This window comes from Paramormyrops kingsleyae, chromosome 17 (genome assembly GCF_048594095.1).
Source record: "Paramormyrops kingsleyae isolate MSU_618 chromosome 17, PKINGS_0.4, whole genome shotgun sequence".
Classification (NCBI taxonomy): Eukaryota; Metazoa; Chordata; class Actinopteri; order Osteoglossiformes; family Mormyridae; genus Paramormyrops; species Paramormyrops kingsleyae.
The window spans coordinates 21,013,594-21,041,314 of NC_132813.1; the positions used below are offsets into that span (position 1 = coordinate 21,013,594).

A 27,721-nucleotide genomic window follows, 5' to 3' on the forward strand; every position below is an offset into this window, starting at 1 on the left:
AAACATTGATCTATGGAGGATACTACAGAATATACCATGCAGAAAATATCTGCTGCCGTAGGAAGATAAGAAACAGGGGCATGTCTGTATTTGCTCCAAAGCAACGAGATGATGGGCGCTGTCCTGGTAATGAAGAAATGAGTCTAAACTTCCAGAATTTTTGCAAAGACAGAGTGTCCTTGGTTTTAGTGGAAATGCTGGTATTTAGCAGTGAGCTGTGATGTTTCTCTTAGTTATTTGACTTACATTTACAGAGCTAAATGTTCCCTTTCAAACCAGCTATATTTAATTTACATTCTGCATTATTTATTATTTTTTAATTTCACATTCCCCAGTTGCTTTTATTACCCAAATACATAAAATATAATAAAATATGGCAGTTAACTATTTGTTAGCTTTGCTCTGTGTGAGATATTGTACACAGAGCATTTATATCTGGGACAAGGGTTCAAGTCCCTGCTAAAGCTCCATGTGTGTGGAATTTGCATGTTCTCGCATGTTCGCGCTGTGTTATCATGGGGTTTCCTGTATGTGCTCTGGTTCCCCCCTACAGTCATGGGGAGGTTTATTACCCCATCCTAGGTTGTTCTCTGGCTTGCACCCATAAGCTCCTGTGAGCCTGAATAGGACCAGTGATTACAGAAAATGAAAGGATATTTGTACGTATATGTGGTGGTTTTTGTGTATTTCTGTTCGTCATACCCTGTGTACTTTTCAAGGAAGAATTTTTTAATGGGATGGATACATAAAAATGTTAGATATCTGTGATAATAGACTGATTAATGATTATGGTGATATTAGTGAGTACCATATTGTTTTTATCTTAACTAAAACTGATCGTTACAGGACCATCTGTGTAGATTTTTTTTTATAAGTACTGTATGTTTTACATCCAAGTGTCAGTGTTGTATATTTTTCTGAGGTTGGGAAACAAAGAGTTTAATCATATTGCAACAGTCTGGTAACATGCAGCTGGTGCAACTAATTCTATGAGAAGTAATTTCAAAACCAAATGATAACAGTAAATGTGAGGGTACTGTCTGTGTTCAGGTGTTCGACAGCTCAGGTTCCTTCCTGTCCTACATCAACACGAGCGCGGACCCCCTGTACGGGCCCCAGGGCCTGGCCCTCACGTCAGATGGGCACGTGGTGGTCGCGGACTCGGGGAACCACTGTTTCAAGGTCTACCGCTATCTGCAGTAGAGGAGCCCCGCCCCTTCCTGCAGTAGAGGAGCTCCACCCCTTCCTGCAGTAGAGGAGCCCCGCCCCTTCCTGCAGTAGAGGAGCTCCACCCCTTCCTGCAGTAGAGGGGCTCCACCCCTTTCTGCAGTAGAGGAGCCCTACCCCTTCCTGCAGCAGAGGAGCCCCACCCCTTCCTGCAGTATGGGAGCCCCGCCCCTTCCTGCAATAGAAGTGCCCCGCTCATTCTTGCAGTAGAACAGCAGCATCCCTTCCTATTTTTCCTTCCCCGTGTTACACATCAGAGACCAAGCTCCAGTTCCTGCCAGAAGGGGAAGAGGAGTCGAATGACTCCCACCCCGGGGAACACGTGGGGCTGTAAACCGGCTGGGCGATGGTTGGCTTGGCTCTATACCACGCAGAACCAGGAAACTGACATCAAAGTGTTTCTAGAAGTTTCTGGCCACCTGTCCCATCCAGGTGTAAACCAAGAAGCAGTATCGAGTTCTGTTTTTTCAGTGTTTTTCCAAATGTATTTTCATCCAGCAGGAATATATCTATATTTATTTGATTGTTTGTCCAAGTTCTGGAGGTCAAAGAGGCAAACTCACCCCTCGCGTCATATTCTGGGATGTGAGAATGATGGCGAGATGGCACTTTGCTTCTCTGTCCTTTAATATTAATCACATCAAAAATGTATCTACCACAATAAGCCATCTTGCATATGACAGCAACACCATTTGTGCATTTTAGTTTTATGTAAGTTTAGTGTAAGTAATTAGTTTTATATCATATTTATATACATATTTTGTGTATATCCTGTAAATGGATTTGTTTTCGGAAGCTCTGCATACATTTTTTTCCTCACAGGCTGTTATCTTACAAACATTTCTGCGTTTCAAGCAGGTCTGGATTACCCCACAGGGGTAAAATGGCATTCTGAAAAATGCACATTATTTATTGCTGTTTGTGTGTGTGTTCATGTGCATATGTGTTAAATATGAAGGTAATTCTTCTTAATTTATTTAATTTCTACATCTTTATCTTTCTAAATTAATTTTTTTATGTGACGTATGTTGTGTTGCGTCGTATTCCTGCCAAACTTTTAGTACAAGCCTTTACGTAATACTGCTGGCTGTCAGTTGCTATAAGATATACCTGGAATAAACTGGAAGAAATGGACTTTACCCGAATTTGTTTGCCAAAATGACAAAATGGATTGTTGTACAACATAATTCGAGGTCCACTGAGGGGGGATTGTAACATACTGCAATATGTACATAAAGATTACCAGTCATATCTGCATATAATTAATACTGGGTGATTCATGAAAAACACAATTAATTTGCCAATATTTTCTTTCCATTGTCTTGTTTTTTTACTCCATGTGCACTGGTAACTAGAATATTTGGTAGAATGTAAGCATTTTTAACAGCTTTGAGTGCACCATCCTTCAAATGAATGGTGAGAGGTTGTTTTGATGATAGCATCGTTCTGCTATTGCTAGTGGTGACCCTTCAGAGATGCTGAGTCACATAGACCTCTGACATTCTGCTGAGGATATTTCATAACAAAAAAAAAATAATAGGTTACACCCAGGTCAGACAATAGTGATACAATGTCATAAAAGCTCACAAATGCATCTCACTTTTCTTACTGTACATTATTACACTGGGGTGCAAAAATGTTCGATATCACAATAACGATTAGCACCTGGTTTTCATAATTGTTTTAGTCTGTTTTCTAGATGACTGAAAAAATGGCTACAGTGTGTGACTTTAGTTTTAGGTGAGAAGCACAAGAACTCTGTTAGATAGCTGCACAGTAGGAACCGCATGGAAGGGCCACATTCGCTCAGCAAGAACCAGCTTCTCTAGCTGACCCCTAGTCGCCTCCAACATACAATCGAGATTTCAGCCGAAACAAAGACTCGCACCTCCAGCGGCGTCTGACGTTTCCACTAGAATCGGAATCTAGCATACGAACAAACAGCCCCTCCGGCAGAGATCTCTCCCCTTACACATCTTCATGTTTGCATTTTGGCATTTTTGTATCATGTTAATTTGTATTTGTTCTGTACATACAGTGTGTGAATTATCACTTTCTCAAGACGTTGTCCCAGTATAAAAGGTCATATCTATGAATTACTCATTACCTTTATTTTGTAAATAAACAATGTGACCTACATTTAAAAACTATAAGACTATAATTTGGGGCAGTAACTACTAAGGTTGTAATCGAATTACAGGGACATTGCGCACTTTATAATGTTTTAAATTCTCAAAAATGATTAGTGTTGGTTGAAGGCCTTCCACCACCCTTTCTGGATCCTGGATGAGGGCACGTCCGGGCATGTTTGTGATGTAAAACTGCACTCTCTCACATATTTCCCACAAGCAGCTCTGCTAGTGTTGTACATTATAACCAGTTTTATAACAGTGATTTCAGGCAAAAATCTGGCTGGAAATCAAATTTGATGGCAAGGAGTTGCTGGAGGGTCCACTACCACCTTGAGGGTCATTATGTCAAGAATTTAATGGTTTCTCCATGTTTCTAGCTCTGTTCTGTTGGTTTCTCCACAGTAGACCCTCCGGCAACCGCTACACAATTACAGTACCAACTCATCACAGAGCGCTGGGAAGCAGTAAAGTAGGGTTTTTAAAAAGATTTCATTGTTTTCAGTTGTCTTTGTGTGTGTGTGTGCCTGTATGTACATGTGTTATACAGTAAAACCTCGGATTGTGAGCATAATTCGTTCCGGAAACATGCTCGTAATCCAAAGCACTCGTATATCAAAGCGAATTTTCCAATTAGAAATAATGGAAACTCAGATGATTCGTTGCGCAACCCAAAAATATTCATAAGAAATGATTAATACAAAATATACTGTAAAAATACATAAAACAAATTAACCTGCACTTTACCTATGAAAAGAATCGTGGATGGTGTGAGGGAGACAAGAGCGAGGAGAAGAGGAGGGTTATTTTGTAGGACGACTTTCACTATAATGAATAACTGATATCTGTTGGTTCACTGGAATCTTTTTCTTTTTGTGCGACTTTAACAAGGAACCTATCCAATGACAGGCACTTTTGCCTCCTTTTCGATTTTGTGGAAATGTGGACATTGCATTGTCGTTAAACATTCATCGCTTGCACTGCTACGGCCTTATTCGGGTGGTGCTTTTCTACTAAATTTTGACTATACGAGTGAGGCACGCCGACTGAGACCAAGCATGGGAAATGATTACCCACAATCCCACAGCAAGAGCGAGAGAAGAACCATCGGCTCAGTTGTGATCACGTGACGCCCGGCAGACAAAGCGTATACGCAATACTCGTATTGCAAGACCTGCTCGTTTATCAAGTTAAAATGTATTAAAAATTTTTGCTCATCTTGCAAAACACTTACAAACCAAGTTACTCGCAATCCGAGGTTTGATTGTATATATATATACATACACACACACACACCCTACATGAAGTGCTGCCATTTCATCGAAGCACTGTCCTTATTATATTTGTAATGTTTCAGTGCTCCACTCCTGTGATATGACAAAACGCAAATGTTTGTTCACGTTATTCTGTCGACATGCCGCTCCTGAGCCTCTATAGCATTCGGACCATTAATAAAAGCACACAATGCTTAATGAAGCAGCATGTTTATTGACTCCCGCCTATATTGGTATTGCTGTATCACAAAGGTAGCCTTTAGCGAGCTGAAGGAATGAGTTAGCATTTGAGTTGCAGCGTCAGTGTCATTTGGGGACCTGTTAGCGGAGTTAGCAGGCTTGTTAGGCCCTCATGTGTCTCGAGTTTAGTCCCTACACTGGTTCAACTCGTACTGCAGCAGGAAGTCTTGAAGGAGCTGGCAGGCTTTACGGTTCTTTGTGGCCTTGCATCGCGACTCCTCTGGGATCTCCTCGATCCACATGTCATGGCTAAGGACGTAATGATAGCTGAAACACAGAAAAACATTCTTGCTTTACTCACACCTCCTGCTTCTTACATCATGTCATCATCTCAGATAGATATCAAAGCATGTACAATCACAAAGAATTGTAAACTTATGTGACTGTAGCCCAGTCTTCTGAACTCACTTTCCACTGGCATCTTGCACATCAGAGATGGTTCCATCTTTACCCATGACCAAGTACTTGGCGTTATCCTTCATTTTAAAATTGTCACAACTCTTTCTGTGAATCATCTCACGCATATTTCCATTTAGGATTAAGTCATCCTTACCTTAAATCGAAAAAAGAGAGGAATTAGCCATTGGGTAACACTAAGGCAGGATTTATAAGCTATCATTAAAAAGACCTGGATTTCACTTTTGCACTGAGTTCTTGCTGTGTGCTGATTGGTCAGTCTCCTATAATCATGCATGTGTCACTAATGTTAATGTGAAACAGCTGGAGTACTTCAATCAAGAAACGAACCAGTCAATGAACAAAAATAACTGAACTATTTAGCCAAGCACAGAAGCCTTTCAGTTTTAAAGTATTTTGTAAGACCTGAATTATTTCAAAATGTCTTCTCTGATGTGGATTATCTGGTCACCTTAATTATCATATTACCCAGACAATAAATGCTGTTCATTAGATGACTTAGGCCATGGGTTAATTTTATAATTTGATAATATTTTGTCTCTCATTCATTTTTATGGAAGCCAATATGAAAAGGGTAAGATGTCTTAATTGTGACAGATTAGCTTTTCACAAATTGGGCCAGGAGGTGGCGGATGTGAAGCAGAAATTTGACGGCTATCATGAGATAAAAAGTAGAAAGTAGAGTAAAAGTGAAGTAGAGGAAGAGTGTAGCAGGCTACCCACCGGACTGAAGGACACTGTCAATTATCACGGTGTGATACTGAAAGACCCCGTCATCTTTTGATTTGTTGACATTGACAACATAGACTGTGAAGAAGAAAGAAGTCAATTAAAAAACAGTAAGAGTAAGGTCTTCTCATGTGGGAGAGGGAAGACAATATGATTATTTGTGCTGCAACTATTGGCACGTGTCATGAAAAGATTCATATAGAATATCTTTCTTTCTGTACTTTACTATTTTACAATAACAGCACCAGCTCTGCTCTTCACAGATCCACAGAATTAAAATGCTAACATAGATAGGGGCAAGCTGAGGAGCTCGACTCACCGTAGTCCACGATGGGAGCGAAACAGGCGTAGCTGATTCGAGTGCTCCTCTCCATATTCTTACTGTAAGTAACCTTCATTTTCGGGCAGGAACCTGAAAGAGAGAAAAAAGCCTTTTATGTGTTCTTTCTAAAATATGAAGAATATTTAAGAAAAATCTTAAGTGCTTTGATCTTGTATAATGTATTCAGAAATGTCCATGAGAGAAAAAATCTGGGCCTATTCACTGGGAGCTGAGTAGATAAGATGATTTGCAGCCCCCTAGTGGAGAGTATCGGAACATACCCTCTGCACAGGCACACACGTCATCTTTACATAGTCTGGAGATCATGGTGCTCTTTGTGGGGGGGCTGTAGAAGATGCTGCATCTCCTGTCTAGATGAAGCAATCAAAGTCAATCATGATTATGCTTTTCTGTTCTTAACAGCAGCTGTTATACAGTACAAACACAGTCAAATATGTTACCATCTCAGCCTTTTATTCATGTGGATATTTCAATGAGGCAGTGTTAGTTTGCTCAGGGACACGCCAGTGAGGTCATTACTCAGACCTGGGCCAGCGACCCTTTGGTCACACAGCTGAATCATCACTGCCCACGCTGCCCCCTAGTGGCAACCGGTGTTAGTGAGTGTCACTGTGACCGGGCACATTCTGCTCACCTGGGTTGTAGTAGTCATAGATGACAGCCCTGGCTGGCTGCACCAAACCAATGGGCGTCACCTGTTTGGCTTCAAAACCCACACAGTCTTCATTCTCTGTGAGCTAAAAATGTAGCGGCAGATATCTCATTATACATTTCATGGAAATATCAATCATAACGATGGTGGGATTGCACATATATTACCAAGAAATGTAATCCCAAGCAAGGACATCGTCAGGCCTATGTCAAGGGGGCTTTATCCAACATTAAATGCTTTTTAGCCCCCCTCCCCCAAATAAATGTATATTGATTGGCTTATCTCATAAATTGCTTTTTATATTTTACATATATATACATATATATATATATATTTGCAATTAATAACAGTACTAATACAATTATTATTATTAATAATAATAATGTTTCACTGTCACATGTCAAATGCATCACTTTAACTGGATAATTTTTAGTGGATTGTAGAGCTTGATACTTTGTTAGGGTATTACTGATACATGATTGTTCGTCCAGTTTCCCATCAACGTAGAGCAAGGCTGCACGTATCTATAATGTCTTTTGCAAGTTTGTGATCGTCGTTAAAACATACAGTCCTTCAGGGATTTTCAGTTTGACAAAAAAAAAAAAATCCTACAGATACGACGACAAACAAAGAGTGAAGGTGGAGCAGAAGGAGAGTTCATACCTTGTTGAAGTAGAGATACACCTTATTTGGCCCCAAATCGTAATGGTCGATATATTTCTCTGTTCCACTTATGAGCTGGAACATGCAGAACCATACATACAGTTAGTGCACCTGAAGGTAGAATGACCAAATGCGCTGAGTTATATTTAATCGTGGATGAAATAAAATTTAATTGCGTTCTTACTTCACCAAGTTGTTTTAAATTCGGTTGCAATCCACTGAGCAGGGATATATCTACCACGGCCATTCCTGTGGAGTTTCCTGTTTTCCTGCTATAGAGCAGATGCAGTGCGCAGTGTAAGCTGCAGTGCCTGGGTGAAGATAAAGCCAGTATGGCAGCACGAAAAGCCAGGACTCTGCACGACTCACCTCGCGCACACTGTGTACAGGACAGTGTTCTCCTTTGTCTCGGCCTGGGGGGCGTGCCGCTTTCTCCGAGATCGGAGGTCGAACCATTCGATCCTGCTCAGGGCTTGGTCGCCCTCGTCCTGCACCTTCTCGTGCTCCCCAATGGAATCCACATCCTCGTAGTTATAGTAATCGTCCAGACTGTCGTATTCCTCGTTGTCTGCAACATCAGCCACCTTTGTTATATCCAACCCCTGCACTTACTCTACCAGTCAGAAGTTTTTGCAAACACTCTAATATTCTATATCTGCATGTTACATACACTCAGTACTCTTTGATAGCAAATATATTTACAGTATGTTCACCATTTGAGTCCCTTTATTAGCAAGAAAATGTCATATCTTTGATCACCAAAGTAACCTCCTCCAGCAGTTATAACAGTGGAGAAAATTCAAGGCATTCTTTCTACAACAGACATTAAATACTGCTCTGTTTCATGGGTTGAAATAGTTAACTAATGCATTTAAACTTAAAGGACAGCCTACAATTTGACCATCACCACATCACCACACAACTAGGTAACATGATGTCAGACATGCACTGTTACATACTCTTTCCATGTTATAAAGGAAGCTTGTTTTATTTGACTTAAATGTCATAGTTGTTCACTCAGTTTTCCAATGCTTAACAAGAATAAAACAATCTGCAGTTTATGAAATAAATAGAAAACTGGTAAAAAAAATTGTGGTGTGCAAAAACTATTGATTGTGCATAAGCAGCCTTTGAGGGCAGAGCCATACATACAGGATACTCACAGAACGTCTTAGAACTTTTGCTTAATTCAGTAAATAAATAGCAGATTTATTGGTTTTGGTTTTGTGACAAAATCATTACTTCAATTATCTGTTTACAAGAAATATACATCACATTAGAATCAACCAGTAGTTTTAAGTGAAACATTCATTTCAAGTAGTAATAAATTGAAACTTAAATCATAGTCCAAAAGGAGCTGTTCTGAGTTAACATGTTCATTGACTAGCAGTCTCATTGGGTGCTTTTTAATAAGTAAGATCTTTGCAATAATGTAAACCACCAAAAATTTGTGTTTAGTATCCCTTTGAGAGCCAATGACTACAATTATAATTCATAGCAAAATGATAAGAACAGAATTGAATGAGTCAGTCAAAAAAGTTATGACACTTCATAAAAAGGAAATGTCTGTGTGAAAGATATGTGCTGATATGTTAAACACTGCTTGTCATTGGACTTTTCATCAAGAAATTTGCAACATTTTTACAGTTAAGTGAGGATCCCAAGAGTTTCTGTGAGCACTGTACTTGAAGAAGACTTTCCTGTACCTAGTTATGACTTTGATTAGGAGGAATACTTATTCATAACTTCCAGTAGGGCTTTTGGAAGGTGCATACTGAAATATCTTACTTTGATACTGTAAATCTCTTTCCAGGGTGACATTCAGATGATAAAAATCACAATAGGAGCTGATTCCCTCCATTGTTCTGAAAGTTTGCACAACCTATTATAAAAAGCATTGAGAAGAAACTTGTCAGATAAAATTAGTAAGCAGATAACGATTATGCAGTTATTGCAGATGATTTGGCAGATAGTGGTCATGCAGTTATATGAGGCTGTATTCTTAGAAAGTGTATAATGTGACTATACACTAATTAAAATTCTTAAGAAAAAAAACATTTTCTTACTGACAAAGTACCCCTTCCTTTTCCTCTCAGATTGACTTGGATCGCATTTCCAGGTTCAACCTGCACAAACCATAAAGTGTCCAAGAAATATTGCGATGATGATTGCTAAATAATAATACTGCCTAAATGCATTTTTTAGTTTTTAATTAAAAGCAAAATACAGGCAGTCTCCGGGTTACGAATGAGATCTGTTATCTAATTCTAATTTGGAAGAATAATTTACTTATACAGGATATGGCATACATACGGTACTGTACTGTACATCAACCCGGCAAACCGCTGAAGCCATGCATGTTTTCATGTGTGTCACAAAGAAGCGCAACTCAAATTTCTCAAATAACTCAAATTTTTAACACAATAGGCTTTATGGTAGTCCATTCGTAAATACGACTTGTGTTAAGATGGACGCTCTTCAGCCGGGGATGTGGCTTGTACTTCTATGCTGAATGAAGACAGCTGAAACTAGATCCAAACTAAGCCTGCCGTTGGTCTCGGTATGACGTCATGGCTGTGATCCTGTCATGACTAGCGAGGGTTTAGCACCTACAAGCATGGTGCCACTTACGGGACAGACTCACCTGGAAGGCAGGTGCGGTTAAGGCATTTGAGCTAGCAAGATGCACAACCTTCTTCTTCCCTGATGGAAAGCAGAACTCCACGTTCATGTCCAGCTGCTGTACGTCATTGCTCTCTGTGCTGTAAACGGAGAGGGCTTCCAGAGCCACAACAGTGTCCTGGCAACCAGGGAGGAAGAGCAGCTGGTTCATCTCGACTGATATTTTGGGAGTAATAACCAGGTGGAGATTTCTGGTCCAGTGAGTAAAAATCCAGACCAAGATTTTGTTTCAACTAACCAGTTGAGTACTCTGTGACTGTGACTCTTTATACTGAACTGCTTGGTTGAAACAAAATCTTGGTCTGGATTTGTACTCACTGGACCTGAAATCTTTCCCATTGATAACCGACGATGTAGTACAGGGTCACTGTGAGCCTGGTGCCTGTCCCAGGAAGCACAGGACATGAGGCAGGGGGGACCCTGGAATGGGATGGCGGCCCATCACAGGACCCACACTCAACACAACATAACAGAGACACGACAGATAGGCTCCACACACATCAAACCCCCAGCCTCAGAAGGACGGGGCCACAGTGCCATCCACAAAGCCACAGGTGACCACTAAACTGAATTTGTGGGAGTTTCAGACGCAGTGTGTCTGAGAACAGCACAGGCTGCCGACGCCGACAGTGTGGGCCGTACCTGTGTGGAGCGGAACCCTCCCCCGTACTGGCGCTGCTTAGTGAGCCACCGGGCGATGCGCGTAGCGTACTGTGCGTCGTCCCCAAGCAGTGTCTGTAAGAGGGCGTATGCCGTGGTTTCTATGGAGATGGAATCAGCCTGGGGGACGCCGCCGGCCCTCCTCTCCCCGCTCAGCCGGAGCTCCTCGCTGGCGTTCCAGTGGCACATGTCTTTTCCAGATGCAGAAATGGAGAGGCAGACATTTCACACGAGGTCTCCGCATGCAAACATCCTGCCCGTTTTATCTTCCTACTCAACCCACCCAGCGCCTTAATGGCAGTTCTAAAGACACGACAGGCATACATGTATTCCTTTATGTGCGTGTTTTGTGTGAGGAAATCCTTCATTTGAATGAATAATACAGACATCTTTGAAGCAGTAGAGCTACTTGTATGGCCCACAACGGGTTCCACCTTCTTTAGATCTTTATGGGAATGCAGCAGGATTGTTTTACATCCACATCTAGACTTCTGCAACATTACAGATTATTACAAATTGCGGGTGCTATTGCATAATTAAGTGAAAATTTGTTGCATTTTTCAAGTTATAACATGATGCGCTATTCTTACATAATGCATAATACCTCTCTTCCCTAAATCATATTGCCTCCTTGGTCCTCTCATCCATGTTCCTTTTATGATACCTTTTGTCCCCTTTCTAAATGGCTTGCTTGACTCCCCCAAACACCCCCCCCCAAATGCAGGATTAAAGGGTGTTGCACTAACTATCAGCGCATGCAGCCATGGAGCGTAGCTTGCTCTGTGCTCGCTCCGCCGCCGCACTCTGGGGGTTGGAGAGCATGAGGGCGTAGGCTGTGATGGCCACGGCAAAGGGCCTCTGCAGCGAGTCCAGCTTCTCCGACAGGTACCGCTCCGCCTTTATCATCGCCATCCTCTGCAAGGTGGAGAACCAAAGACCGGAAAGGCAAAATCACCACAGACAGCGCAGCAGCTGAATACACTCATAAAGCAAACGCAAAAGGAGGATGCTTACCGTAACTGTACTCTCCGCGCCTTGCACCGTGGTGTAAATCGGTAGAGAGTTATGCAAAGTCACCAACACGAATGATGTCAAGGACACATCTCCCTCGAACCCACCGACTCCACCCTGAAAGGGAAGGTTACACGAAAGGACAACTAACTGTTATTAAACCGCTTAGCTATCCTCTCTGGTTAAATAATGCTTCTGATCCTGTAAAAAAGGAGGTAACGCTTTTCTTAAAGCACTCATGTATAATGCATAATAGATACCTTCATAATGCATTATAATGGCTTATACTTCATAGAGCTTCATAGAGCATTAATGGTGCATAATAAACATGACATAAATGTGTTATGCCTTTTTATAATTAAAGCTGTGTTTATAATACTTTATGAATGCATTATCATGCATTATGGAGTATATTTACTATGCATTATGATGACTGCTTTAAGTACCAAAAAGGATTTAACATTAGACAAAAACAAAAAAGAAATTTGAAAAGAAATGAATAATGTAGCTTTTCCTGGTGGCGAATGTGACAGCAAATTACTTTAGTAAAGCAGAACAATGGTGTTTACCTGCATGTTCCGATCATAGACTGGGTTGGGGTCCTTGAACGCCCCATTCTCCAGCTGCTTCGACACCAGGTAAGAGATGGACTCCAGGACGTAGCTGTGCTCCACATTTATAAGGGACCTGCATCGAATCAGCTCTTTGGCTATGAATGCAGTCAGCCTGCAAAGCAGTCAAAGGGAGACGGAGGTCATGGATAGGACCCAAGCCCGCCCAATCACTAGTTAGCTCACCCCAAAGCAGGGCACAAGCCAACCAATCACAGCTTTTTAATTATTGCAAATAGGAAAGAAGCAAACCTTTCTTAAGATGGACTTAATACAAAATCTTACATCCAAATACCTCTCCTTGGCCTCTCCAGATAATACTCTGGCCTACATCTAATAACTGAAGATGGACCCAGGAGGGAAGAAAAACCTTCAATATTATAGCAATTTTTAATAATTTTCTATTAAACAAAGCAGTAGTAGACAGCAGAGATGGGAGCTACCAGACGCTGCTGGGAGTTCTTTGAAAAGCCCCGTAAGAACCATCGTCCTTCTTAAACGACAGGATCCTCTGGTAACCTGCGAAACATGAAAGCATAAGTCAGGATTGATGATTAAAGTTCCCTGGCCCCCAATGGCTTATGAGTGAATGAAAGGTGGCTGTGACAGCCTGGGGGCTCCAGGAAATGAGAGACGGGCTCACCGCTCTGGATCATCCCACGGGCCTCATCCCGCCGTTCTGCCCCCAGGTTCGCCCATTGGTTGGTGGCGTCGAGGTACTTTATGGCATGGATGGCCGGTGACATTTTCACCATGGTTTGCTCCGCGCAGCCGGTGGGCAGCTGGATGAGCCTGTTCACTCCTTCCAGATTCAGGCAGTTCCCCGCAGACTCGCCCATGGTCCCGCCTGCGACGGGGTGCTGAGCATTACATGACAGTCCAAAAAAACAGGTAGTGCGAGACAAATCACTTTTTAAGTGCAGTTAAACACAGATGGCAGTGTGGGTCAGTGATTAACACTGCTGGACTGGGGGTTCAGTTTATACACCTGGCTCTATGGTTGTAGGAGCAAATCTGGACCTCGATTCCAAATCCAGGCCTTGTTTTCAGTTCTCCCAGGTAGTTAGTTTAATAATTACTGATTCTGATTGGTCAGAGGCTTCACACCTGACTGACAGGTAAAGGAAGGCTGGAAAACCAGCAGTCCTCGGACCTCGAGGACCGTGAGTTGAATAACCCTGGACTAGAGAGATATATGTTTGTTCTACATTGATTTATGCTGCAAAATGCTTCAAGGATGCTGCCCCATTAAAAGCGGTACAATTTGCGTGGGGGTGGGGGGGGGTTGGTTTGGAATGGTGGTTTTCTAATGGGGGATACATTTTATTGCGGCTTAATAACATTCCTTATTCACATCTGTTCTTTAAAAAATGCACATTTATCTACAAAATAATTATATCCTAAGGAAAGTCCTTGAAGTTCTGATAGAATTTACTCTTTTTCCAACAATCGTTGTGTGTGCCGTTGCCGTATCATATGTGAACCTGGTCAGATCCTCGTGTGCATTTAGCCATTGTGTGCATGTGCCTTTCTGTCCGGCGCAGGACCTCCCTGAGGCTCCGTTATGTGTTGTTTAGTGGTTGTTTAATGCCTTTGTTTGTCCTTTTAAGGGCTTAATAAAAGGGCTTTGTTTCCCCTTAAAGCGAGTCGCATCGTTTCTCGCTGCCATGATGCCTCGATCAGCCAGATGTTACAATGGTGTCAGAATGCCGGAAGCTTTCCCACTGGCTCTGCAGGAGCAGGCGCTCTGTATCATCATTGGACAAGGCTGCTCCAGCCTGGCAGACCTGCGGGCGGCCGTGCAGTGGCGGCTCGGGGGAAGCAGTGACAGCAGGACCTCAAGCTAGGGATCAGAAGCTGGTCTGCTGGTGCTGCAAGAAGAAAGTCTACTGGAGACACCTTTGCCTACAAACCCACGCCAGTGCAGCCAACAGACCAGCTGATGGCACTCTGTCCTTCTGAAGCGCAGTGGACCTGTGCAGTGCATCCTCAAACCGCCCAGCCCACCAGTCGCCCGTCCAAGCTGATGTCAGCCACCAAAGAATGCGGGCACTACTGCCGACTCGGACCCTTCACCCGCCATCGACTGCTCCCCGCTTGCCAGCTGCGAGGAGCCGCAGCGTGACCCCAGCTGCAACTGTGACTGTCAGAGGCTGCAGGGTGAGGCTGCTCTGCACAGCAGCAGGGAGGCCCGGCTGGCCCAGGAGCACTGCCAGCTGGACAAGGGCGAGGGGCGGCTGCGGGAGGACATGGAGAAGGGGCGGTGCACCCCCCAGAGACTGCTGGAGCAGCTGGCCAACCTGCAGCGGCTGCGTGAGGCCACCCGATCCAGGCAGCAAGAGAGCCAGCCAGAGACGCAGTCTGGCAGCCCAGAGCAGATCTCCACCAAGCCATACAGAGGCAAAGTCTGGCACCCAGGGGTACCCGCACCCCCAGAGCCTGCTAGCAGCCTGACTTTGTCCAGCTACCTTCATATTGCAGTACAAAGCATCCTTTAATCTCATACGGAGCATTAAAATGCATTATGAAGGTATCTACTGTATAGTGCATTATAGATGGGAGCTTCACCGGAGCTCATGAAATATTATTATTAACCTTATAATACCTTATGATTGTCAACAGAAGATTCTGTAATGCTTTATTAATTCTTATACTGACCATTGTAATGGATTATGAAGGTATGCGTAGTGCATTATAGATGACGGGTCTAAGTAAATTGTTACCAATGGTTACTGTAGATGGATAGGTGTAATTAAAAATACAGCGAGGTAATATGAATAACTGTTGTATAAATGTCGTAATTGACATAATTTACTTCATCTCCTCTTTATGCTGTTACGGCCTAGCAGAGACTGACATGTCCCAACACCTCTGCTTCTGAATTGCTCAGGACGTCGTTACCTTTGATGCTAACGTAAGTCTCCCTTTCCTCGCCTGGGATCGAACTCGGAGGGGCTGGTATTTCTATATCCAGCTGTTTTGCACCTTCACAGTGCAGGGTCACGTGTAGATTGGTCGATGTGGACAATTGAAGACAAAAAAGACAATTGAAAGTTCATTTTCACACCTCAGCCCAAATGAGTATCTCCCCTCCTGGTTGCCGCATTCAGGCATTTCAGGCATCGCAAACAGGTTACCTTTCACGTCAAGATTGTATTCGTATTGCTCAGATACAAGGTCTCCTTCCCCCTGTAAAACGTAGTGAAAAACATGGAATAATCTGATCAATACGCATCAAATGTGCAAAAGCGGGAAGTGAGACAAGGTCATTGTACGATACACAAATCCACACTTTTTGCCTAAAGCAAAGTTGAATAGAAGCAGAAGAATATAACCGTTTACTTTTCAAAAAGAGTGCAAACAAACAAAAACACACTAGGAAAGAAAGGAAGGTTTCGTACCACCACTTTGAGGTCCTTCTTTACCATGTCACCCACACCATCAGAGGTGAACGCGCTCACTTGGATGGGAATGTTTCCAATGATCAGGGGCACCATGACGAAGTAGACGGAGACAGCGGAGTTCCCGGGAACCGTCACTGCCTGCATGTCTCTCTCACTGCCGGCACTGCACAAGCCCTCCACCGAAGCCATCCACACGGTCACCTGAGGTCGGAAGCACAAGCACACAAACCCATGAACTACAAACATACTGATGCACATGTGGTGGAGTGAGAGGGCCTGACTGGGTACACGCCTACCCGCACATCCCCAATTGGTTATTTAACGTCATTCCACCTTATTATAAGATATATGGTATAGCATCTGGGAAGCTCCACCCTGCTCCGGTTTCCAGTTCGTACAGGTATGCGTTATGTCACACATTTGTACCTGACACACTCAGTTAATATTACTGTTCGTTAAAAGTTATTTTTAAATGACTTTTAGTGGGACATCTGAATGGCTTAGGTAGCAGCAATGCTGCCAATCATTTTACATTCCTTCACAGTTCAGGTATATTTCTTTTAAACAAGGTGTTTAGCTAACAGGTGCGTCGTAGTGAGTCAGCGTTCATATTGCCTAATCGAAGAGGGAATAATGAATTTGTTGAATGTTAGCTTTTAGCCGCAAACGCTGCCGCTTTGAAACCTTCAACTACGAGATTGTTATAGCTGCAAGCGGGGCAGAGCTGAGTTAGTTTTTCCATTTGGCTCCTGGTACATTCAGTATTGATGTTGGTGTTGTATACTTTTCAAGATAATTGTAGTCTCAGTTAAGTTTCATCTTTGGAGTGGCCAGGACTTATCACAGCTGTTTTTGCCTCTGATGTTGTTGTTGTGGATCCATCCTGTTCCAGACGCCTCTTCGGCTGGAGATTACGTCGTCCACTTTGGAGAATCGCCGTTCCATTCTACTGTCTTTTCTTAGTTGCTGGATTGTACTCCAGAAGCAGTCAGGACTGTAATTTGATTAGTGTCCTGTTAAATCCCCTGTGAGGGTGATCTGCCTGGTACCGGTTGTGTTTTCGTTGCTTTTGTATAGTTAACCTCTTAAATTGACTTGGTTTTGTCTTTCATCAGGCATGGGGGGACAAAGCATGGGGAGACTGAATCCCTGGTGGTGGGATCTCACACTGTGCCTGGCTAAGATGGCAGCACTGCAGAGTGTGTGTGCATGTGTACATGGGTGGTTTGGTTTTGTTTGATTTTATTTTTGGTGGTTTGCCCTCCTGCTGGTGCCTCCCATGAGTATGTATTTATCTGAGTAAGGTGTGTTGTTCTACAGAATCCAGGGTCCTGTTTCAAGAAGTTGACTTGTAAGGGGGTGTGGTTTACCTCACTGGCAAAGTGCTGCTCATATTCGGTGTATTGCTTTTAAACAAATATTTTTGTACTGGAATAAAGTCTTTGCTTCTGCTTGTTGGGGGACCAAACCTATGTGCCTCTAGCGTTAGGCTAGGAGGAGAGTCGCTGCATGAATATCCCTGGGTGAAAGTCACTGCACGAATATCCCTGGGTGAAACTCACTGCACGAATATCCCTGGGTGAAAGTCACTGCACGAATATCCCTGGGTGAAAGTCACTGCACGAATATCCCTGGGTGAAAGTCACTGCACGAATATCCCTGGGTGAAAGTTCCAGGGTGGTGTAGTTGGATATTCTTGTAGCTTGTTCACATCAGTGCACCATCCACCACTCTGCTACACACGCATGATGCAACGTGCAAAGTCACCCCGATCTCTCTCCAGACTCAGCCTTGCCTATAGGCGACATACTGTAGACGGTCGCCAAGGGCGCCATTTGATTAGAGGGTGCAAAATGGCGAGTGAAAAATCAGAAGAAAAGCCTCTGGTTGTATTCTGTGATATTCTGATTTTCACTGCTTTCCTTGTGCTTGTGAATCAGATGCTAATTAGCAGCCAGATACCCTGTGCTACTGAAATGTTTTTAATATAAAGTGACAAAATTTGTTTTCTCTTGGGGGTGGGGTGGGGGAGATGGGCTCAGCAGGATCTCGCCGAGGGCTGGCCTTGTCTCTGTCGCACGCGGAGAATCATCAGAAAGGCATAAAGGTATCAGAAAACATACATGTAACATTTACGATTTGACGACCTGCTCAGTAGGGGACACTGAAATGAAATTGCAGAATATTCTGAAAACTAAACCGACCCTCCAGAACCAGGGCTGTAACCCTATGAGGCGGAGACCAGGGACGGCATCCAGCAGCCGCATTTCCCAGCGATTACCTCCAAGGGCTCCTCCCTGTAGTTATACAGCACAGCCTTCATCTCCAGCTGCTCATTTCGCTTCACTGAATAGGGGAGTTTCAGAGACACAAAAAAGTCCTGGAAGACTGTGAGTGGCCTTGGCTCAGCTATGCAGAACCCTGGGAAGGAACACAAGAGGAAATTAACATCGATTCATGCAGGGACGGCCTGAACTGATGTCCCGGCTGCGTGGGCGAGACTTGCCTTTCACTTTGGACATGCTGATTGCTTGTACTTCCCAGGTGGTGATGGAGTCCGGAACTGAGATGCTGTGCCTGAAGAACAGCATTGAGCGTTGAGCACTGTCTCTGTCTTTGATTGGTGATCTGTGTGATGCACATCTACATCCATCGGCCAAAAGAAGCCCTCGCTTCAAACTTAAGTATCCCAGAGGAGATGATGGCTCACCTGAGAACCCCAGTAGCATCTACATCCTTAGTCATCCACATCCACGTCTGCGGGAAGAAACTGCGCAGGTAGATGTTCAGGTTGTTGTAGTCTACTTCCTCCTGCACACTGCTGTCAGCTAGAAATGAGCAACAGTGTCAGGATGGAGCTGATTAAGATCAGTTTGAAGCCACACTCACCAGTGACCTGTAAACATCAATACGAGCGGATGCAAGTTTGCCCATTTACCCAGAACAAAATGAGCAGTATCGCTAATATCTGATTATTAGGATGAAGAACAGGTTATGAATCTGGGGAGTTTTAGCACACTGAACTGTATACAGTACAGCAAAGGCTGTGTGCTTTGTGACTCAAGGACAAAGGCAGGAACAGCTGGTGACGGTCAGGGTTTCCTAGACCGCGTCCTTCGAAGGATGCAGCCCCTGAACACACCTAGAGACTAGAAATTTGGTATTAGACGTGAAATGCATTTAGATATTGGCAAATCAGTGGGACAGGTGAGATGCAGTACTTCTCGCGATGCTGTGTCTCCTCTTTGACTTGCGGAGCTCGTCCCTTTTCTTTTTGGCCTCATTACAGCATCTTAGGAACGCCCGTCGGCACTCAGGGGACTGGTGGGCGGTGTGGGCGTGCCGTGTCTCGCAGGAGTGCCGCAAGGGGTGGATCTTCACCCCATTGTTACAGCACAGCTTCTCCGCGCGCGCCTTGTAGCTGTTCACTGCAGACAAGGGGCACAGAAAAGTCGCGTCCAGACAGGCGGCCGCCACATGGTAGAGACACACATCCACGCGTAAACGTAGAGGATGAGCCCCCCCCACCCCCTCACCTAAGTCCACTACCAGCCTGGAGTATTCAGTGGACCTTTTCTGCCGTGTCTCCCCTGCCGGACAACCAAAGTCTGGAAGGAGTGAACCATCATCCGCCGTTAGCCATTTTGACCATTTATCTCCATAAACGCTCATGCGGCAACATCTCGGATATTTATTCGCATCGCATTCTCCCACACCTCGCCTCATGCTCCTCTCGGGTAGGATTTCGCTGATGAATGTAAGGCCGGCATCGAGGAGAACTGACAGATGGTCTTTCCCCCCTCCCACTGAACAAGCAAGGTCGTAAGAGTTCATGTAATGAAACATCTGGATGCCAAAGACAGAACAAATCAGGATAGATGCAGAGTTCTGTAGTAACGACTGTGAGAACAGCTTATTAAGGTCTATGGCGCTATGCTACCTTGCGAGAGGTCAGCTTGTCCTGCTTGTTTAAAATGTACACCGCAGTGTCAACAGCTGCGAACGCAACCTTGTCTGCACGGTCCGTCTGAACCATCACGTCCAAGATCTCCGACGGTTTGTAGTTGCGCTTGAAGGGCAGAATTTCTATCTGAGGACACAAAGGACATCCATCGGGGTATTTAGGACAAAACTGGGGTCAAACGGAGACGTCAGCTCGTGGCTGTTGAAATTTTAGGTCACCTACCTGGCCTTCGCAGACATCCTGAGCATCCACCCAAACTGAGTCGGCCACCATCATCCAGTTACCTCTTTGCTTTATATAGTAATAGGCCACAATGCGGAAGGAGGGGACAAGGTCATTGCTGAAGGCCAGGCGGACAGTGGTCAGCTCTGTACGCTGGACTTTCCTTAGCTGGACCACTTTACCTTTGTTCAAAATCTGCATCAAGGAAATGAGAAGAAGTAACTACAATTCCTCCTAAAAGGACCAGGTGTGTATGATACAGCTTATGACATGATATTAGAAGTTTCTTGCACCATGTAGTAGATGTGTGTAGGCCGGTTGAAGTCAGTGATGTCTCTGAAGACCACAGTGATATCCTGGCCCCGCCTCAGGGTGACGTGGGGCACCTCGACACTCAGGTAACTGCTGCTCGGTGAGGTCATGACCTTGGCTGTCATTTGGGCATCGCTGAGGAGAGCTTTCTCACGCTCCCCTTCAGCAAACACCTGCCACGGGACAAGAATAAGCGAAATTTAATGTTACTGCCGTCCAAGCTAATGTGCAGCCAGATGTTACAGCTGCCCAGCTAACAGGGAACGTTATCAGAACGTCAGGCAATATTACAAGAAGGTCTTCTCAAAGTTAATGTAACGTTATTTCCACGATTTACATTTAAGATTCTGTCAATGTCAGCACGATAACATTATTACCTAAACATCCTTTTAACGCAATTGATGTTTATTATAAAACATTATTTAATAACAGTGCTATAGGTGTATATGGGAAATGCCCCATGCAGCTTCAAACCCCTGACCTTTGATGTAAAGCAACTGTTTTACCCCCTGCACATACATTATATTTCTTAGTTGTGGTAGTACTGGGACACTTTGAACGTTTCCATACCTTAATCGCAACGTTTGGTAAACGTTCCTAGAATAAAAAAGCGTCAGCGGGGTGAGAGCTTCCTTCAGATGTTACCTTTATGTTCAGAGATGTTGCCTGCTTGGGTACTTTAAAAGTCAGTTGTGCCTCCCCATCCTCATTGCCAGCTGCTTCCAGGTTGATGGGCTCATCAGTGACGCCCGTTACATCCACAGTGGCCCTCATTTTGGGGTTTGGGACCACAGTTCCATCTGGGTAGGTTGTGGTAGCCTAATTTAATATTAAGAGGATGGAATGTTTGGCTATGAAACTAAAGGATGGATGTGTAATGAAATACGTAGGTAGAAACTATTACCAAGATGGAGAACTCGCCCTCAGGTACGAAATATTGTTTTGTTTTTGACAAATCGATCAGATAAGGCGTGGAAACAATCTTCACCAAGCTCTCTGCCTCCTCAAGCTCTCCGGCTGAAGTGGAACAGAGCAAAGGTCTTATTTCACAGGCTAGAGAAGTACAACAAAACTGCAAACCTTTCAGGCAGCACTCCGCTCGATGAACATGAAACAAAATAGAACAGTGGCATTTTATTAATCCGTGTGGGAAAGTTCTCTTTTTGCTTTGCCCCATCTTGCTCCCCATGAGACACATATGCAAGTGAAATCAAGCTGGGGGTCACAGCTCAGGACTAGCCAGCGTACAAAGCCCCATTCGCTGGGGGTTAAGGACCTTGCCCAAGGGCCAACAGGCATAGAGTTGATCTGCTGAGGCCTGGATGTAAAGAGGCAGTTCACCTCAAAACTGAAAAACAAATGTTGTAGAGGGGTTTTAGCGCCGCCCTCTATCCATCTGGGAAATTCTACTGGGAGTCGCTTAGTTTTGGAGATATCAACCATAGAAATGTCAGGCTTCACTCGAATAAAATTCAGAAATCATGATTACTCAAGATAATCCACAGATTTTGTAGTGAGCAATTTGATGTACAAACTATTTCCTTCTACCGAACTCATCACACCAATCATATCAATCGTATCATATCACCAGGGTGTTTGTATCTTCTGCGCAAGTAACCCGTCATAAGTTCTGGTAAGAGAGGTTGCTGTTGAATTTCTTAAATGTATTTTTTGCCGCTTTAATCACCAGAGAGTGAATTTCATTCAGTCCCAGAGAAGCCCGACATTTCTGCGGCCGATATCTCCAAAACTAGGCAACTCCCAGCAGAACAATCAGGATGGATAGAGAGTACTAACACCCCTCTAAAACATCTCTGTTTTAGTTACAGGGTGAACTGCTCCTTTAAACTGGTGACCGTCTGATCACAGGCAGAGGTTTAGCCTACTGAACCACACACTGCCCTCAGCTTGATAAGTTAAGCTGATCAAGTGAAAATTCAGGCTTTGAAACAAATGTCTAAGGAAAGACTGCATCCTAATGTGGAGCATCAATGTCTTGCATGAGTAAACCACAGCTGGAGGAGAATGATCCATGAATGGACCGTGCTGCCCCTGTGTCATGTTTGTCTTACTTGCAGTCTCAAGCGCGCTCACTGCAATGTAAAGGTGATAGCCCTCTATGTTTGTGATGCTTTGCATTTCTGCTTTGTGGCGCAGCTCCTCTGTGTGGAGAGTAATTTCTGTGTTCCCATCCAGAATCTGTCATGGCAGAAAAGGATATTTGGCATTGCAAGTATTCCAAACACCTGGCTGTATTTTTGCTACATAAAAAATACAGTGATTCATTTAATTCTCTTACTTTATTTTGCATTTCAAGACCAGGCAGATATGTCCTGTTGCCTTGTTCATCCACAAGTGCAAATCTTATGTAGGCTAAGCCTTGGAGACCTTTTCCATAAGTGTACCTAGAATTAGCAAAGCACATGGTAAGGGGCACATTAAAGAGCCTTAGACACTTTAACTCAAACTTCACAGACTGTCAGACACACCCACCTTGCAGATACACTGAATTTTAATGCCGGGTCCTTGAGCAGGTAGTAAGGCTTAAGGGCCTTTATGGTCACTTCAAATGATGGAAGAACTAAGCAGAATCAAAGAATTTAAAAGATTTATTTGAACATGATGGGGTATGTTAAGGTAATTAAATAATTTGACATAAAACATTTCGACTGAGCCATACTCCATCCAGCCATCTTCTGTACCCAGTTGTCCTATTCATAGTCACAGGTGTCTCAAGCCTGTTCCAGAAGCGGTGGGCGCCATGCAGGGAATACCCCAGTCACTCACACATGCAGGGAATACCCCAGGCACTCACACATGCAGGGAATACCCCAGTCACTCACACATGCAGGGAATACCCCAGTCACTCACACATGCAGGGAATACCCCAGGCACTCACACATGCAGGGAATACCCCAGTCACTCACACATGCAGGGAATACCCCAGTCATTCACACATGCAGGGAATACCCCAGTCACTCACACATGCAGGGAATACCCCAGTCACTCACACATGCAGGGAATACCCCAGTCACTCACACATGCAGGGAATACCCCAGTCACTCACACATGCAGGGAATACCCCAGTCACTCACACATGCAGGGAATACCCCAGTCACTCACACATGCAGGGAACACCCCAGGCACTCACACATGCAGGGAATACCCCAGTCACTCACACATGCAGGGAATTTGGTAGCTCCAACTAACCTCAGCACATTTTTGGACTGTGGGAGGAAACCCCATGACAACATGGGGAGGAGATGCATAGAGCCAGAGCAGAGACTCAAACCCCAGTCCCAGAGGCATGAGGAAACAGTGCTGACCACTGCGCCACCCCTCCAAACCATACAGTACTGTAATCGTTTAACCTTATGCACCATTAACCTTCTACAGATTCATGCATGAAGACATTAAGACATAAAGACATACCGTATTCCTTGACCTCAAATTCCACACTGGAATTGGACATGGGGTAATGTGCAAACCACGCAATTATTTTCCAGTGGCCAGCCCTAAAAACATCACAGAAGTTATGATATTTGCACCTTCACAAACTACCTTGTTATGCCAAAATCCAGTGTTCCGAAATCACGGGGCACCAACTACAAGAATCATCCGTCACTTACTGCTCAACGTCAGGTATTCCTATTCTATGCTCATAGATCTGCCTGGATCGCACAACGTTGTTGTAGATCATCAGGCCTTTGGAATTCTGTAGGAAAAGCCAAGTTGAGCACCATCCAGGGGAACATGATGTGTTCCACATCCTGGAGACCAAGGCCAATCAGATACTCACCAGTATTCTTACGTTGATAGCTTCATCTACTGGCAGCAGGTATTGGTCCAATGTGAAGACTCTGAAATGGACTGATTTTTTTTTTTTTGATAATACATATAGAATACATAACAGTTCAAAGTTAGTTCATACTGTCCTTCACTGGGTTCTCTTACATTACATATGGCCATATATTAAAAGTGTCAGCCATATTATCATTTTATAGCACAAAACATTAAAACACGTTACCGTTATCCCCCGGGTTGTAGATGGGTTTATCTGTCTGGATGAAGATATATCCTTTCCTGGAGGACAGGATTATGTTTGCCTTCCGTATCTTTGTAAATATACTACTTTCTGCCACCAATTGGACATAGAAATTTTTTTTCAAATTCTGATAGTTGCTTAGATGTACCTACATTGAATCAGAAATATATTTGTTACAGGATTAGTGTGGGAGTTTCTAACACACATTGTCTTTCCATTTTCAAGTTCTTCTGAGCAGTTTTGGTCGTCAACAAAATGGATTTTTTTTTTGTCCGTCGGCATTTCTATATATGAATTTTATTTTTGTAGGCAGAAAAACTGCGACCTAACAGTGCTTACCTTGAGTTTAACTGTGGCCTGGTAATCGTTGTCCCTGTTAAGTAATACTGTCTCCATGTTTGACAATTGCTTTTTGCTGAGTTCGTCCTCAAAGTGAAGTTTGACAGCGACATCAGTGGTGGCACCGTCGAGCTGGACGGTCACCGTCTCGTCCACATCCAGATGAACGACATTAGGGGCTGTGATCAGGCATCTGAATTACACGTGTAAATGCACGCATACTTTTGTGTCAGATTTCAGAAATCAGATTAACTCAAAATTACCATCATCATCATCATCAACAACAACAACAATAATAATAACAATAAATATTGTTACATAAACAGGTATATTTATAAATACACAAATACCCAAGAAAAAATATTGAATAGTAATACGTGAAAATAAAGCAGAATATTGCTATAACTGGGATGATTCGTGCCCCCCACACTACCCCCACCCCACTTGAAGCTTCTGGGACACCGCCCTGGTCATCCTTAAAGGGGCAGGACCTGGAGGGGGGCTGGGGTGCCAATGCCCAGGGCCATGCAGATTCCCCAGGCCACCATACAAAGCGTCGTCAGGAAAATCATGCACGTCCTCCCTTTTCTCGACTAGGGTATCACAGATATCAAGGTTCCTGACTGTGTCGATTTATACCACCCGTGTACATTAAACACCAATCCATCGCAAATGAGAAAAGGGCTTGATCTTGACACTCACAATGGCTGTTCAGCGCCTACTGCGGTCAGGCTGACAATGAGGATCAGTGCAAACTTCATCTTGTTCTTTGGCTTGGTCTTATCATGCCTTTAAATCAACGTCTTTCTGCAGTCTCTACTCCTTTTACAAAACCTGCAAGTATATCAAATGTTACTTATAAACATCCAGCAAGCAGAAGCTGATCAGAGCCAGGGACACCCTGCCTGTCCCTGGGAGAGCTTACCTGCCACAAACAAGCTGAGCGCTTCCCTCCTGCTGGACGGCCCAGTGTGAGACCACTGCACTGGCCGCTGAATTTCACAGTGCGAAACCTGGCACATTGTCACTGAATAGCTGAACAGACCACATGATTTCCCAGAGAACCCGGTCTTACAGCCAAAACTGGAGGGGGGCAAGTGGGAAGAACTGTTTTGAAATGAAAGTGGAGAATACAAATATGACTCCTCACTATCTTCTTATAGATAAACAGCCCCTAAAAACATTAAAGGTAGGTTCACACGCACACACAGTTGAACATTTAAAAACCATTCAAATACAGTGCTTACATATCTATACATAATTAAAGCCACGTGAGACACATATTTGAAATGATATATAAATATCTCCTCATTGTGTTTCAAATAAATAAAAATAGATATGTAACATAATATAGAAGGACTTTATATTTCCCGTTATCATTTTCCACTTGAATGAAATACCACTGGCAGTTTTACGTTTTATTCGTAAAAAAACTGTTAATTTGTTGTCTTTTTTAAACCGTTGACCCCTCAGAAAAATATTTACCCACTGCATGTAACAGGAAATGGGGCAACAGGTCTTGGCGATCTCCATAGCAACACCAATCTCCATAGCAACACCAGATACACACATCTGCTTTATATAAAAGCTGAAACTTACATTGGTGGCAGTTTTAAGACATTAAAGGGACATAAATCTGTTTTACTCAGTACTAAAAAGTGACATTTTTGTGACATGTTTATATTAACATAATGAAAGTATATGAAATGAAAGAAGATATTAAGCAACAGAAACTGAAGAAATTGATTATTTTGCAAGAAAACGGCCCAATTTCTCTCAAACCTACAATTCAATACCTGAATACAATTCAATACTAGAAATAAAAATCATGGCTTAGCTTAACAAAGTGATATGCAAGAAAATGCATAATAATTTCTGAAAAAGAGGTATTTATAGTGCAGACCACATTCCTGTTTATATGAGATTTATGTTACAAGTTCCTCATGTGTGTTGGCAATATTGTAACACTGGACATTTCCAAAACATCCCAGTGAAGGTGACTGTATCTTCAGTAAATGTGTATGTACTGTCATGGTGGCACCTTCGGACCTACTCTCACACAGCATCATGGCTGATGGCCAGGTGGGCAGGGCTCAATGCAGAGCAAACACCTGTCAGAGTGTTCAGGACTAGGGTTCTGGACAGCCAATCAGCTGACCTGCTGCCACAGAGTCCCGCCCACAGTGACCCACAGTGGTCAGACCAGCTGCCACTCATCCATAATCACCACTTTAAAATAGCCTCCCTGAACAGGTGAGCCGGGTCTCCCTGTCTGAATCACTGGCTCTTTTCTTATGGGCTTGACCCCACCCATTAATTTCTACTGGGGCTGATGCTCTTTTATCTGCTGTGACTTGTGTGCATTTTTTAAACTTGAGTCCATGACAGTACATGCATGTACATGCAAGCAAAAAGATGTTAAACATGTTTAACTTAAGTTTCATTATGTTCAACATATTTATCATAAGCACTCAGTGCCGTTGCACAGTAATTAGCATGATTAAATAAGCTGAGACATATGAACAAGATTTCTGTGTGTATTGGATAATGTGTTTGTTTAAATCGTAGGTGAGGTATGCATCATTTTTCAGAGTTGCATTACAGTATGACATGTGTGGGGGCGTGGCAGTTTGATGGGACAGGTCAGGTGACTACAGTTGTTTGTGGTGACTCACTGCACCTGCGCATTTTTCATGTCTAGCAATTTAAATGGAGTTGTTCTCAATTCACACTTCATCGTGATTAAATCCTGCAGTCTCTCCTGTACTCTACATGGTCGAGTCATACACTGCAGCTT

At 43.6% G+C, this 27,721-nt stretch overlaps 2 protein-coding genes across 7 annotated transcripts in view; one reads left to right on the plus strand and one right to left on the minus strand.

Moving 5' to 3' along the window:
* Nucleotides 1-4,828, plus strand: part of LOC111851344 (tripartite motif-containing protein 3-like) — a 25,957-nt gene extending 21,129 nt beyond the window's left edge. For all 5 annotated transcript variants that reach the window (XM_023826181.2, XM_023826184.2, XM_023826183.2 and 2 more), the window contains one exon: nucleotides 1,051-4,828. In XM_023826181.2, coding sequence (XP_023681949.1) covers nucleotides 1,051-1,203 — 153 coding nt within the window. In that variant the 3' untranslated portion in view covers nucleotides 1,204-4,828. The remainder of the gene's footprint in view (nucleotides 1-1,050) is intronic.
* Nucleotides 4,825-25,960, minus strand: c4 (complement component 4). Of its 2 annotated transcripts, none has more exons than XM_023826108.2 (42): nucleotides 25,850-25,960; nucleotides 25,627-25,758; nucleotides 24,925-25,117; nucleotides 24,568-24,733; nucleotides 24,340-24,410; nucleotides 24,170-24,255; nucleotides 23,973-24,055; nucleotides 23,034-23,121; nucleotides 22,840-22,945; nucleotides 22,613-22,739; nucleotides 21,445-21,557; nucleotides 21,186-21,359; nucleotides 20,522-20,713; nucleotides 20,229-20,423; nucleotides 19,983-20,132; nucleotides 19,759-19,888; nucleotides 19,579-19,650; nucleotides 19,264-19,470; nucleotides 18,753-18,870; nucleotides 18,549-18,619; nucleotides 18,324-18,463; nucleotides 16,040-16,243; nucleotides 15,776-15,827; nucleotides 15,540-15,623; nucleotides 13,282-13,485; nucleotides 13,082-13,157; nucleotides 12,597-12,753; nucleotides 12,031-12,144; nucleotides 11,763-11,931; nucleotides 10,999-11,207; nucleotides 10,319-10,474; nucleotides 9,741-9,800; nucleotides 9,463-9,556; nucleotides 8,044-8,242; nucleotides 7,859-7,943; nucleotides 7,675-7,749; nucleotides 6,994-7,096; nucleotides 6,620-6,709; nucleotides 6,336-6,428; nucleotides 6,011-6,094; nucleotides 5,279-5,423; nucleotides 4,825-5,137 (listed from the first exon to the last, which is right to left on the minus strand). In XM_023826108.2, exons 2-42 carry the CDS (start codon nucleotides 25,683-25,685, stop codon nucleotides 4,996-4,998), a joined length of 5,136 nt encoding a protein of 1,711 aa, XP_023681876.2. In that variant the 5' UTR covers nucleotides 25,686-25,758; nucleotides 25,850-25,960; the 3' UTR covers nucleotides 4,825-4,995. The 2 variants fall into 2 exon arrangements, with proteins under 2 accessions (XP_023681876.2, XP_023681875.2); XM_023826107.2 differs by having other exon boundaries at nucleotides 7,859-7,946.
* Nucleotides 25,961-27,721: the final 1,761 nt, after the last annotated feature.